The sequence below is a fragment of the Cyclopterus lumpus genome, chromosome 8 (genome assembly GCF_009769545.1).
Source record: "Cyclopterus lumpus isolate fCycLum1 chromosome 8, fCycLum1.pri, whole genome shotgun sequence".
NCBI classification, from domain to species: Eukaryota; Metazoa; Chordata; class Actinopteri; order Perciformes; family Cyclopteridae; genus Cyclopterus; species Cyclopterus lumpus.
In genome coordinates this window covers 5,472,644-5,487,714 of record NC_046973.1, presented here as the reverse complement: position 1 = coordinate 5,487,714, position 15,071 = coordinate 5,472,644, and the positions used below count along the sequence as shown (strand labels likewise).

Genomic DNA, 15,071 nt, shown 5'->3' with positions numbered 1-15,071 from the left:
TCTTAATATGGTGCTCTAGCTGAGATAAGAAGTGGTGAATAGTATTAGAACAGATCTGTTTAACAACAACGACAACAGGTGAATATGATCATGTTGTAAGTTGCTTGTCAATCAGACAACACAACTGTTTATATGTCTTTTAGTTGGCTCATTTATTTGAGAAACAATAAAAAACTAAAAAACTTTTACTACACAACATTTTTTTACATTCATCCTGACAGAAGTTCGTGACATGTAAACTTCCAACACTGGAGACGTCTACTGCTACTGTACCACTGGTTTCAGACTGTCCAGGCCAGATACATTCAATAAATGTGAGATTTGGATTTTTATAAAAGCTGAGAGTTTTAACTACGCTGTAAACTTTGAGCCTCCATCTTCACAATGAAAATGACTTTTGTTGTTGGGATTAATAATAATAATAATAATAATAATAATAATCTATCCTTTATTGGCTCCCATAGGGCTTAATGGATCAAGAGGACCAATCACCGCTCTACTACTGGGGCTTCATCTACAGTATGATAGGATAACCACACACATGCTGGTACTGATGAGAGGCACTATTACACCAATACAACACTGGTTCAACACTCTGCTGCTACGTCTTCTATAAATATATGTTTCAGTAGGATGTCGGTTGGCAGCGACTTGGTTTGAATGCATTTGGAAGGTTTCCTTAACAATTAGACACCTACAGCTTAAAAAAAGTGACATTACATTCAATTATATTTACTTTTTTTAAGGATTTGTAGTCATTGGGTATCAATATTTTTAGAAATACGGAATTATAAACTTAGCTTAGCTAGAATTTCTCTGGATGTCCAGCATTTTGAAAACAAACTTTAATAACTTTTTCTCAAACAAATACAATTCTTACTTTGGTCAGTGATAGTCATGGGCATCCAAATTGTATATGAATGACTGATATTGCACTTTTAATGACAATACACATGTAAGTAATGTTTTCAGGTTAGATGAAACCTCCGCATTGAACTGTTACTGGGTTCTTCCTGATTAACTCGTTTGATCTACTAAGAACTATTTGATCTTCCATTTTAAATAGGTAAACTATATTTTAAAAAATAGCAAGGATTTGGTCTGGTTAAAACTATTTAGGTCATTTCTAAACGTTTTTATCTCTTGTCCCACCACCTAGCAGTGCCTGACACGTTCAGTATTCACAGCATCTATAAATTGTCCAGTAAAGTATTTCATCAATACCCAGTTAACTCTCCTGGCTCTCAACCAGGATTAATCAGCCATGTACCGTTCCCATACGACTACACAGCATTGGCAATTATGTCATGAGAAAAACACATTTTAATGCGGTTCTGATCATTGTCGGCTGAAGGAGTTCCGGGTGGATGATTTGGTCAAATGTTGACTGTTTTACTAAACATACCCAAGTAGTTTCATTGCGTTTTGTTTTAATTTCCATGTGTTTAAAACTGCAACCATTATCCACGAGTGAATATGTTTCCCTTGAAATCTAATTGAGAAATCAGTTTAGTTGTATAAGAACGCAATTTGGTCATTTACACAATGTTGATTGATTCGAAAGTACATAATATACTTAAATGTTAAGGTCCATTAATATCTCAGTATCTACTGACTATAGCATTGTATGTGTCACAAGTCTGTTATAAGTGAGTTATGTAACGTTTGTGTTTTAGGAGTTGGATTATATGAATATCGCTGACAACATATTCATCACTGTGATTGACACCAAGTCCTGTAACAGTACACTTCACTTTTTTTACGTGGCATCTTTAATGCTGCCCATCACATGCAACAACTGCACACACTATATAGTCCATGCTGATTTTAATTCAACACTCAGCTGCTACTTTTTCCCTCATACTGTCACTTCTGTCTTGCTGTTGGTGATAAAGTACGGCTGTGGAGGCATGTAGCGAGTGGTGTGCAGCTCCTTCTCGATGAAGCAGAGTTTCTTTGGGCCGTAGCTCTGTCGGAGTCCCAGCATGTTCCTGCTCTCCCAGGATCTCAGCATCCCCGGGCTGGCAGCAGTGTTGGAGCCGTAGGGCGGCGACTGGGAGCTGTGGCTCTTGGGGCTTTTGTACTTGTGTGAATTCTGCTTTGCAGACGCCTGTCTGGGTGGGCTGTACGGGTTACTCGGCTCCGGCTCCATATCCATAGCTTCCATGGGAAGACTTCCCTTGGTTGTCATCTCCATCACTTGCTGCCGGTTGCTGTAGAAGCTGTCATTAGCTTTCTCTGCTACCAAATACAGATAAACAACATGAATTCGTTGTCATTTCCCCTGAATTTGCCATTGCATTGTGTCCTTAGTGCAGAGCTAGACATGCAGATGAAAATAGACGTGAAGTTCAATTTTGTTTTGCTAAAAACAGAGAGAACTATTCCAACCTTATATCACCAAGCATCACAATAACTTATTAAAATAGGGTATTACTGTCACAAAAATAGAATTCTAACCTTTGCTATATTGTTAATGCAGTAACACTTCCAAGGAACTGCCCTTACTGTCTTTTCTTTAAATGATGTTTTATGCAAGCATATTTTTAGGAGAATATCAACAGTAAATACATTTTGTTATCATGCAGAGGAAGTGGAACTACTTTATCTGCCTTGTGAGTGTCTGCAGGTATTCAATTTGGCTGCATTAAGTCCTCTACCAACAAGTTAGGGCAGCCTGAGAGGCAAGACCCAGGGCATAGGAAGTCTGCTAGGCACTGGCGGCACCACTCATTAACATGTCACGATGTAATGACATGACATGTTTCCCCATCCCCAGTGGAAATTACACCCTTGGTGCACAGTACTGCAGTGGAGAATGCTAATCGTGTTTACTAAATTGTGGAAGCTTTACAAAACCGGTTGCAGGAAGTCAGATCATGCCTAAATATATAGTTTAACATTGTGCCTTCCTGGGGTTATCATAAACATTCAATATGGTATCGAGCTTGCAGGGTTTGGTCCAATCATATCACGGCTCATGTGGAGACAACCTCTCAGAGCCCAGCTTGGTCCCGGTCTACATTAGTTAACCCCTGACTTGTTGTATTTTAGACCTTTTTGACGAGAATGGGTCATCGTTATTGGGTGAAAATAAAATGTGATACTTTTTGGGAATATTTCAATGCAGCAGCAGAACTCCATAGGGCCGAGGTGATTTGCCAGCAGATCACTGTATCATGTCTTCTGGCATTCGTCTTGCCATAATCAGCTGCTGCAATTTGCTTATAAAACCACTGCGGTGGTTCAGACGTACACAAACTCCAGCATAAGCCTTTTCTAACATTTCATACTTCAAAAAAAGAAAAGAAAAGAAATATCCCTCAGATAACCTTTTAATGTGGTCTCCTCATCATCAGGAAAGCGATGTCGTGATGAGCAGCGTATTCTTTACAGCAGCTAACGCAGTGAAACCCAACATCAGTGTTCGTAGATGAACACGCATGTCACGACCACGGAGGCTCCCCGTGTACAGTACTACAGTTGCATCTCATCGCCACTCCCCAACTCATTTGTGTTTTGATTGCTCCTGATTGTCTCCTGTCGCCATTCTCATTAGCTATACGGTTTGCTCTATTTTTATTTTCCCTAATGATCGGTTTGTTTTTGACGGCACTTCAGCGGATTAGGGCGGAGAAGCTTCAGCTGCTCGTGTGAATCACAAAGAGCTGTTTTGTGTGATTGGACCTACAACACATGCACACTGAGCTGTCTCCCTGTCCATCACAGATAATAATTGATTCATCTATAAATAAACTCCTATTTCACTGTGCTAAATAGCGGCAAATACAGATCCACAAATACAGTTATTTATAGTGCATATTCTTTTTTTCTTTGCTAACTCTTCAAAGCGAAGCGCCCAGGCAAAAAGATGAGTGTTGGCTAAAATAGAGGTAAAACTATATGTTCTTTGAAATGGAAATTTGATGATTGTATTATGATATATAAAAAGCGGTGGAAAAATAAATTACTTTGAATCCGACTGAAATCTTGTTTTTCACTTTATGAGATAAGTCGAAGTGTAAACACATTCTTTAGGATTTAATATTACAAAGATAACTTTAAATGTTGCCTGACTATATGTGCTCCACTCCACGTTAACATATAGACTGTCAGCATCACTTGTTGGCTGACATCAGTATTTTAATAAGCTCACATCTACTACATACTATTTTGGCATTTAAAGTTATTTCTTGATTGAAATGCTGTTTGGCCAGACACTGGCTGCAGGCTTTCCAAAATTAGAAGGAAAAACAAACTCTTTAAATACACTTTCAGTTGGCATTGATGGACTTCGGATTATCTGATGACGCGTTCTTTTAGCCAGAGATTCGATGGAGATTGAAAACTAGGCTTATATTTAAAGAAAAATATCATTTTGAAGTACAAGTCTAACAACATGTGTTGTGTCAACCGGATTCAGAAAGGAGATATGAAATAATATATATATGAAGAAAATCTACACATATGTGCATATAATCTATATACATATATATATATATATATATATATATATATATATATATATATATTTTTTGTTTTGTTATTCCTCTAATGTGTGTGTGTATATATGTGTATATATATATATATATATAATGTATATATACTAATGTGTGTGTATATATACATATATATATATATATATATATATAGAGCAATGTGTATATATGTGTATATATATAATGTATATATACTAATGTCTGTGTATATATACATATATATATATCGAACAATGTGTATAAATACTGTATATATATATATATATATATATACGTTGACTAAATTAAACCTTTAGGCTCTTTCTCATATGTTCAACCGTGATTAATCATGCTCGTTCCATTTATAGAGGATGTAATGTGCTACCCAATTAGATGAAACCTTACCCACAGCCTTCAGCGTGGCGTACTTGTTGAGATCCTTGACAGGCTTCTGCTGGTCATAGGGGCTGGTTATCTGTCCCACAGCAGGGTAAAGCTGTGTTATCAAAGTTGAAGCTTGAGCCACGTTGTTCATCTGGTTGCTGTCTAAAGGAGGGAAAATGCAAATTCTTAATGCAAAGAAAACCCTGATTTCCCTTTAAGGACCGTGCGATAATTCAATGTGATGATTTATTATCTTTCAATGGAATCGTATTTGTGATGAAATCATATATTGAAATATCGTGATACACAATTACGTTGTTTAAATTGAAAAGAACAAGAACAAATTTCATTTTGCACAAATGTTTCTACTAAAATTAGTACTTTTAATTGGCCAAGTACTTAATTCATACACGAGTATACAAAAATAGGCTTTACGATGTGGTTATTTCATATAGACTATTTATTTAATAATCAGAAAACCTGCTATGTCGTAATCAAGATCTGAAATGACCTATATGGGGACAGATAGAAAAGATATTGACTATTTGGCTCTGCCCTAATTCCCTTTAATTGCTGAAGTAATATGTTCAAATGTGTATACAGCATATTAGCTTATACAAAATAAATAATCATTATTTATATCTTTAAAAAAACATAGAAATTACAATGATTTATTTCATCCGAGTAAAGTTATGGTTATATGATGCCAAAATATAAACGATCTTGATGGATGGATGTGAAACGTGAATTTAGAATAATTGTTGCTGTGACTTGGTCGTGTCACTTTCCCGTAAGTACACTTTTCTGGGGGCCCAGCTGGAGACAGTCATGACTGCTCTTTGTGAAACTGTACTAATCCTTCAGGAGACATCTGGTAAATTAAGGGGTGCACAGCAACGAGACTGGCCCCCTGCCTCCTGGCAGCGCAGAGCAAACAGATGTTCACAGTGTCTTTTCTCTGGTTGGTAGAATGTACCAATTCACGGGCGGACGATTTGAAGACAGTGCTGTGTGTTTAATATATATATATATATATATATATATATATATATATATATATATATATATATATATATATATATATAGTAGAGATATCAACAGGTTTATAGGCCACTACTTGATGCATATAGATCATTAAATACTTGCTGATTTTCAGCTTGACCTCTTACAAAGTCACAATTATAGTTGTGTTTTAATGAGGTTGTGAATTCACAAAAGTATTGCACGTGTTTAGCGACCGCTAAACCTTTGCTCATGAGACCAAATGAAACCCTGTAACCGAGCTCTCTGTGCTCCTGTGCTGTTTGCATGCATTTACATCGGATAATATGCATACGTTTGGGGAGAAAATCGTCCCCTTTTTCTGCAAAAATATACATATATATGTGTATACAATCTATACACACATATATATATATATATATATATATTTTTTTTTTTTTTTTTTTTTTTTTTTTTTTTTTTTTGCAGCAAAAGGGGACGATTTTCTCGCCAAATGTATCCATATTCGATATATATATATATATATATATATATATATTGCCAAAAGAGTCCAATTCAGAAAGATCAGCGCTAATAACATGCAGTTAGAGTGACATGATTGACGTCTTCAGAGAGTTAACTGAAGCTTATTCATAAGGGGTGTCCACTTTAAATCATTTATTGTGGGATACAGTGACAGGATGCAGTGACAGTTGTGACATGAAAAATAAATGTCCAAAAACACTTTAGAAAATACATGCAAACAAAATACATTTTAAGAAGTAATGCTACCGTATAGGTATTCAATGCACAAAAAAATGTCAACAACCTCTTAAAGTGAGAAAATGTAATCATATTTTCCTTATTGTATTCATTCACATGGAAAGGAGAGAAGGTAAATGAGCCAGAGCCCGGTCCATATGGCCCGATTCTGGCCCGACTCGACGGGCTTCTGGCTCAGGCAGACTCTGGGCCCAATAATAGCAAAAGCACGTTTATGCTTTGCCGCTTGTATGACTGCAATTACATGCAATAAAAGGGAAAATGGCCCTTAGCTGCAAAACCTCATGGGTGTGTTGACGCTGTAATATCATGAATGCAATATCTCTGGTGAATGGGACCTTGAGACGGGGCAGATGGCGGTTCCACGGCGCTCTCAGCGGCCACGATCCATTCTTTGTCGCTCATTATAGGTTATTTGTCATGATGCAAATGCTTTTTTTTTTTTAGGTAACCTGGCTCAGAAGAGTTTCCAGTAGTAATCCACTGTGAGTCTGGTGCCTGTAACTTGAATATGAACATGAAAAGATGTCCATCAACTCCTCACTGCTTTTGTTAATGGTTAAAGTTGATAAACTTTTAAATTGTGGGGTGTCCACTAGTCCTTGGTCTAGAATGTGTCTGATAAAAACAGATCATTAATACAGAAAAATAGGTTAATTAGGCTCTTATTCCCCGCTGGTCAGCGAGAAACATTATCACTGTGCTAATTAATTTTGGGAAGTCTCAAAGTGTTAATGTTGTCTAGTGAAATGATGCAGAGGACAATTCTTTCCTTCCACCGTGTCTTGATTTTGAGGTTATTTGAAGTCTCCTTATAATAATAATAATAATAATAATAATAATAATAACGCTGGTTTATTACAAGCTCCTGCATTATCCCGTTTTATTGAATGCCTTATTAAAACATGGTCGTTGAGAAAGACAGCACAGCATCATCATTAAATCTTTAACGAATGCTCTACCGACAAAAGTAACCAGATTCTCCAAAAGTGAAACGGGGCAGGTTCTGCCTCGCCAGGTTCTTCAGGGCTCGTTGACCTGTTTCAGTTTCATACAATTCCTGGTAAGTGGGCCATGCACACATGCTCTCATTCAATGTGATCTTGTTCCAGCTAAAAGTTAAATGAATACATTGAATGTACTTCACTTGGAATTTATTCAACCTCGATAATACATGATTAATATAGATTTTTTTTTTAGGAAATCCTACATTGCATATAGCGTTAGATCTGATACTTTAGTCAGAGTTGTTCCCCTTAAAGATAGAAGCCCACCGAAGGTTAAATAGTTATCGATCACTGAATCCCTGTGAGCAAATTATTATATATCTATTATGTCATCCAGTTACTTTTTGAGCCTCTCTTGAGAGTCTCGGGTAGCCCAGATTTCCTTTTATACGTAGTCTAAGATTTCGCTGCAGTTAATAAATGAGGACGGCGCTTTTGTAAATATTTGCTGCAACTTTGCTATTATTAGGACACCACACTCGGTTTAAACCGAGGTGGTGGTGTACGTACTTGTTTTTTCTCCCTCTTTATTGTGTATCCGACGTTGTGCTGTTGACTGAGTGTAATGTGAGCTTGTACTGTTGTCAAAGTCACCGCTTTCATGTCGGCTGCTGGAAGAAAGTAGGCCACTTCTGGAGACTTGTAAGGTTAAAGACTCCATGGTTGTTACGGGAAATAAGCGCGTTAACACTCCAGACACAGACACCACCCTGGAACTCATAAAAGATTTAGGAGAGTATTTTGGGAGCTGTATGCCCTAAAATAAATGGTGCAAGGAGAAGGGCGCTCTTATTTACAGGCAGCCTACTTTCAAGTTAGTGATATTGTGTTATGTCAATATCTTTCAATTTCTGACTCATGGAACTCAAACACTTTGTTTATATTGTACCTCTGCATTATTCATAACTATTAAACTTAAGACGTATGTGCACATTTGATTAAACATATTTTCAGGCACACTGTATATATTAACCATATTATTAATATGGCAAGAATAATTGGTTTGAGTAATTTGTGGACAGGATTTTAAGTGTTGAATTATTTCATATAAAACATATTGCAAAGTGTGAAACTTTTTAAAAGAACCCACAAAATACTTTATTTTCATGTGATGCCATATCTAACACTGTCTTACTGGTGTCTGGGGGAGAAGGAGAGATAACAGATTTGTGTTATCTTTGACAGGCAATATGAGGAACAGGGGCATTCTTCTGGAGCATTTCAAATACTGATTTGCACCGCTCTCCGTGATACACACTGACTGTTATAGCCTTTGTCATACCTGCCTCTCGAAAGCGCAGCTGGAGAGGGCAAGTCCAGGACTGATCCATGTGGCAGAATATATCACCTCACCTCTTGTAACCTTGTAAGAATTGCTGTCAAGAACCCAACAATCATTCCTGTGCTGTTGCCAGCCCGACGACACAGAGTGTCTCCCATATATCTCAGTGAGATACAGTCGTCGTGGCTCTCGCTGTCTAAGGTCACCCAACAAACGGGAGGGCGACGATATTGTCTTCAGTGTCGTACAATATGAATTAAAAAGCAAACATTCAACTTGGAGCGTGGAGCCATGAATGAACACCTAAAATATGATGCAGTTTTTTGCAGCACACACACACACACCCACGCGCACACGCACACACACACGCACACACACACACACACACACACACACACACGCACGCAACCGATCTCATTATCTCCTGGTGAAGGATAGAAAAAATACTACAGATGAGATGACAGACTTGGGTAAAAATAAATGCATAATGATGGTCAGACATAACTGTATTTCTCAAACTTTACTGTATCGGGACACAAGTTCCTCAGAGTATTCCCCTCCAGTTTGTGTAATGTCAGCTTTGTTGTAACAGGCATGTTTTTGTTCCTTCACATAATACAGGCAGAATAACATAGTATACAACTGTGCATAGTATACCAAGGAAAGTATATCTCTGTCCTCACATGTTGGCTGGTTTGTAACATAGATAATTATTAAGAGGAGGCAAGACAGAAAGCACCCATTCATTATTATCATGTCACCGCTGACACCCCAAACACATCTAGACATCTAGCTCCTGAACTAGATCACCTTTTAAATGTCTGCGGTTATTTATGCTTGATGGAAAATCACATTTGTCACTTCAGTGGTATTTATAGTGAATGAGATGGGATAGTCACATGTGAGGTAAGGTGACACAAAGCGCCACGGCCTCGTGGCAGCCATGTTAAAAGATCACCTTGAGGTTTACGTTAAACAGCACACTCTCTGTGTCTGCGTTTCGCTACATAACCTTTTAGTAACCAACGGATATACATTCCCCGGATACAATAGCAGGTGTAAGGTGTAATTAGTGTTTTCACTAATTAGCAAACCTTCCCAGCTAATCAGTGAGATCACCCACTGTACTGTGAACATGCTAACTTCTGGCCTTCCATAGCAAAAGAATAATCACTGGTATTGATTTGCATCTGCCTGAAGGGAGAAGCGTCCAGATTAAGGAAAATCACGACATCATGTAAATCATTATTTTTATTTTTATAATGTAACTGAATTCATTACCTGGCTTGATTTTTGATTGATTCATTGGAATCTAACTCCTAATGTTAAGGATGTCCAGTACATTTCACTATACTTCATTGGACAATCAGTGTCTAGAGAGTTTATCCTCAATTGAGCCAAATAATTTAGCATTTCCTTTTAAACGTCAGTTACTTATCTAGAGCAGGTGTTTATAAAAGAAAGAATACAACCGTACAAATACTGCTTGACTGTGTCTTTTTTAATGTGAGATGGCATTTGCCATAATTACTGGGGGCATTTCGCAGGTTAGCATGAATAAAAACCTTTTTCTTTCGGTACATTTCTATGCGGGTGTGTGTCTGTGTTGATGTTGATGAACTAAAGAGCGAGAGTGATATAATGTGTGAGGCTGTGGCATACTATAAGTATACTATAAGTATTTTCTGAGAAGCCGAGCTCGAGGTTGTTGGTGGTAATGAGTGTATATGTTAAATGATTGCTGAGGGCATGACTAATTGCTTCACCAGCCCTGCAGGATTGTGGAAGGACCTTTTTTTTCCTTCTACCACTTCAGCTATTTCAGGACGGGCATGTAAATAAACAGGGCTCACAATTCAAGGTTTATATTTGTTTCAAATAGAACCTCTGAGTTAAAGAGTATCTTATTTAATTTGTTGTGGTGGCGCAATTCTGGCAGCAGCATTAGTAAATATATGCAACTCGGGGCTGTGTGATGTCACGGTAACATGTAGGTGTGTAGCTCGGGGCTGCGTGATGTCACGGTAACATGTAGGTGTGTAGCTCGGGGCTTTGTGATGTTACGGTAACATGTAGGTGTGTAGCTCGGGGCTGTGTGATGTCACGGTAAAATGTAGGTGTGTAGCTCGGGGCTTTGTGATGTTACGGTAACATGTAGGTGTGTAGCTCGGGGCTGTGTGATGTCACGGTAACATGTAGGTGTGTAGCTCGGGGCTTTGTGATGTCACGGTAACATGTAGGTGTGTAGCTCGGGGCTGTGTGATGTCACGGTAACATGTAGGTGTGTAGCTCGGGGCTTTGTGATGTCACGGTAACATGTAGGTGTGTAGCTCGGGGCTTTGTGATGTCACGGTAACATGTAGGTGTGTAGCTCAGGGCTTTGTGATCTCACGGTAACATGTAGGTGTGTAGCTCGGGGCTTTGTGATCTCACGGTAACATGTAGGTGTGTAGCTCGGGGCTGTGTGATGTCACGGTAACATGTAGGTGTGTAGCTCGGGGCTTTGTGATGTCACGGTAACATGTAGGTGTGTAGCTCGGGGCTTTGTGATCTCACGGTAACATGTAGGTGTGTAGCTCGGGGCTTTGTGATGTCACGGTAACATGTAGGTGTGTAGCTCGGGGCTGTGTGATGTCACGGTAACATGTAGGTGTGTAGCTACGTGATGTCACGGTAACATGTAGGTGTGTAGCTGCGTGATTTAACGGTAACATGTAGGTGTGTAGGGCTGCACGGTGGTGTAGTGGCTAGCACTGTCGCCTCACAGCAAGAGGGCCGCGGGTTCCATTCCCGGTCGGAGCGGTCCTTCTGTGTGGAGTTTGCATGTTCTCCCCGTGGCAGCGTGGGTTCTCTCCGGGCTCTCCGGCTTCCTCCCACAGTCCAAAGACATGCTGCAGGTTAATTGATCTCTAAATTGCCCATAGGTGTGAATGTGAGAGTGAATGGTTGTATGTCCCTACATGTGCCCTCGATGGACTGGTGGCCTGTCCAGGGTGTCCCCTGCCTTCGCCCTATGTCAGCTGGGATAGGCTCCAGCGCCCCGCGACCCTAATGAGGATAAGCGGTATTGAAAATGGATGGATGGATGGATGGATGGATGGATGGATGGATGGATGGATGGATGGATGGATGGATGGATGGATGGATGGATGGATGGATGGATGGATGGATGGATGGATGGATGGAGGTGTGTAGCTCGGGGTTGTGTGATGTCACGGTAACATGTAGGTGTGTAGCTCGGGGCTGCGTGATGTCACGGTAACATGTAGGTGTGTAGCTCGGGGCTGCGTGATGTCACGGTAACATGTTGTGGGCTCAGTACTTACGGAGGCTGTTCACTGTGAGTCTGGTCTGTATGTTCTCATAGTGCTGGCCAAGTCCAATGTCGTCCGCATGTTCTGAGGCGGGATGGCGGATAACGTGTGCAAGAGCTCTAAAAAGATAAAGAACAATCTCAGACAGGACATTTTATTCTTACGTGTGAAAGTAAAGGGACTGTTTGGGTCCTCTGAAATAAGCCATGTGACAGTTAAAAAAACAAATGATAGGAGGATTTTTTAAATCCGCCATATCTAAGTTTACAGAAGTTATGTACTTGGTTAAGGTTGGGGGAAGGTTATGGTAAACAGACAGCAGGAGGCAGGAACACCAACTGACGTATCTGGTGTCAAAGTCACCACAATGGGTTATAATTGAATATTCTAATATTCTGATCTTTAGTCCTTAGCAGTGTTGTAAAGTAGCTTTTTCTTCCACAAGCCACTCTTATTGTTTACCAAGCTCTTTTTTGTAATCACACTTTTGTGTGATGTTTCTCTTGCTTTGAGAAACTCGACTACTTTTCAGCATTATGAAAGACTTGGATATCAACAGATTTTTGGATATGCCGAAATATTTCAACGGCAACCTTTTCAAAAAGGTGTGTGAAGGAATGAAAGAGGAATGGTCAAGAATGCACGCAGACAGGAATATTAGTGGAATATTAATTTTCATTCGCAACGTTAACCGCTGAAAAGGAATATTGTCTTTTTTTGGAATGAGGGCAAAACACCGAATATTTGTATTTATGCAAACGTAATCAGTGATGTCAGAATGTACCGGAGCTAACCCAGAGTACACTTCTATAGGGGACTGCAGAAAGGGGAGCACTTTAACCACTGGGGGTCAGCCAAAACAATACGTTAACTCTTAAAGGAGCAACATACTGTCAGCAGGCTCAGGCATCATCATGTTGAGATCAAACTGCTTCTAATATTTTCTTTCAAGATACGGAGAAGCCGCTGTGGCTAGTCATGTTTTCATTATCGTGTCACCTGGATAATAATATATAATATAAGTCATCTATAATAATATATCGAAAACCATTTAGGAGTTCACTATACGTTAAGCAATGAACTGTCATGTCCACAGATAGTTGTTGGTCTGCCCTTGTCCAGGTATCTTGTGATAAACGTTTACAAGTAACGTCATCTAGAAAAGTCCTTTTAGCGAAGTCCAACTCATCTAAATGACAACGTGTTATGGTGCAGTGTCTTAAACAACGTGCATTTGTTGCAAGCAAAGGATGGAAACTAGCCTGGAGACACACACTCTTTACCAGGACAACAATGAACACAGCATGTCCTTCACACAGACGTTTTCTAGCCCAAAACCAGTCCCTTGAGTAGACTGCAAGAGAGTAATTAACCCTCTTTGTGTGCATATCTGAAGTGTATTTGAGGAGAGAGAGAGAGAGAGAGAGAGAGAGAGTGTGTGTGTGTGTGTGTGCGCTCACAAGGATGTCTGCAATCATTTTTTACTTGTATAACATTATTTTATTTTTTAAGTTGGCACACATGCCTTTTAAAAAAAATTATATGTATATAACTATACGTTATAAAAAACCATTTAGCAAATAATTAACAATACATTACACAATTGGATTTGCATGTTTTTACCAAAACGGTGCAACATTACAGCTGACCTTGTGACCTTGTGCTTGGTTTCAATTGTAACATACTGAAAATAAGATAACAATAGAGACATCCTTCACTTTATGAGTTTTAGTTGGACAAAACAAAACCGTTTTAACTCGAGCAGGCACAAATGTACAGATGTAAATAAAAGGACAATATAATGAATATTTAAAAAAAAAAAACTTTTGTCAGAAACACTGATACAATTGTGCGTGTGACTTACTGGCTTATACATAAAACTAACGATATTGAGGTTAAACTGGAGTGGAGAAGGCTGAGTCCATGTTGCTATAAAACTCCAGGTGGATGTTCCACGGTGTTATCTTACAACATGTACCTGTTGCACACAAGGGGCGAGTAAGAAACGCGTATTGATGACCTACCGTGACATGTTTTCTCGGTGCGGACGGTGCGTCTTCTCCAACCCGAGCTTGGTGAAAATTCCTATCAGTGCCATTATGGCCACGACCCCGCATATCACGTACACAATGAGGTTCGTTTTATCCTTCGCGGCTTCCAGCGTAACGTCCACTTTCGGCGGCGGTCTTCCCGTCATCATCCACGGCGGCGTGTCGTAGTTCTTACAGGTGGTCTGGTCCAGTCGCGAGCTCTTAAACGCGCAGCAAAACCTGAAGCCACAGGTGCCGCAGCAGTACAGGTAGCTGCCCGTCCGGCACACGAACGGCGGATCCCACTGGCCCATCACGTCGTAGTAGCCGCGGCACTTGTCCTCCACATGCGGGCTCTCCGTGACCCCGCTCTCCCCTTCCTCCGAGTCGTTAAAGCCGGTCACCAGCATGAAGTGGTCGGCGGTCTGACCCGGCTCTCCCTCTGCGTTGCACACCATCACTTTCACTAGAAAGTACCAGAGCAGCAGCTCAGTGCCCCGCATCGTTGCTCACTTGGTGCCCCGCTCTTGACGCCCCGAGAAGCTCTCACAAGCCCGGACGCATCTTCCGAAGAGGCGACACACTGCCATGCGTAAATGTATTTAGGCTGATTCCAACTTCCATGCGTAAAGGCACAGTTCGCCCTGTTCTCATTGAAGAAGAAAAAAAAAACAACGATTATGCAAATATATATATATATACTGTATATAGGTAGGGCTCGTTCTAAAGGACAGTCTACTGTAGTAAATAGTTGGAGAGGGGGAGCATCACTGAAGAGTGTGCGCGTGCACCTGTCTGTATACTCTGAGGAT

At 39.9% G+C, this 15,071-nt stretch overlaps 1 protein-coding gene across 1 annotated transcript; it reads right to left on the bottom strand.

The window, feature by feature from the left end:
• Positions 1-1,858: 1,858 nt before the first annotated feature.
• shisa9b (shisa family member 9b) lies at positions 1,859-14,762 on the bottom strand. Its single transcript, XM_034540078.1, has 4 exons — positions 14,254-14,762; positions 12,242-12,348; positions 4,884-5,024; positions 1,859-2,241 (listed from the first exon to the last, which is right to left on the bottom strand). The coding sequence occupies exons 1-4, from the start codon at positions 14,760-14,762 to the stop codon at positions 1,859-1,861; spliced, it is 1,140 nt and encodes a 379-aa protein (XP_034395969.1).
• Between the last annotated feature and the right edge of the window lie 309 nt (positions 14,763-15,071).

Bases quoted from the DNA above. Each gene is read 5' to 3' on its own strand.
- shisa9b (XM_034540078.1), bottom strand. From the start codon at position 14,762: ATGCGGGGCACTGAGCTGCTGCTCTGGTACTTTCTAGTGAAAGTGATG. The intron at 5,025-12,241 runs GTAAGTACTGAG...TCCCTCCTTTAG, and splicing joins ACTCACAGTGAACAGCCTCC to ACAGCAACCAGATGAACAAC. The intron at 2,242-4,883 runs GTAAGGTTTCAT...TGTATTTGGTAG, and splicing joins CGCCACGCTGAAGGCTGTGG to CAGAGAAAGCTAATGACAGC.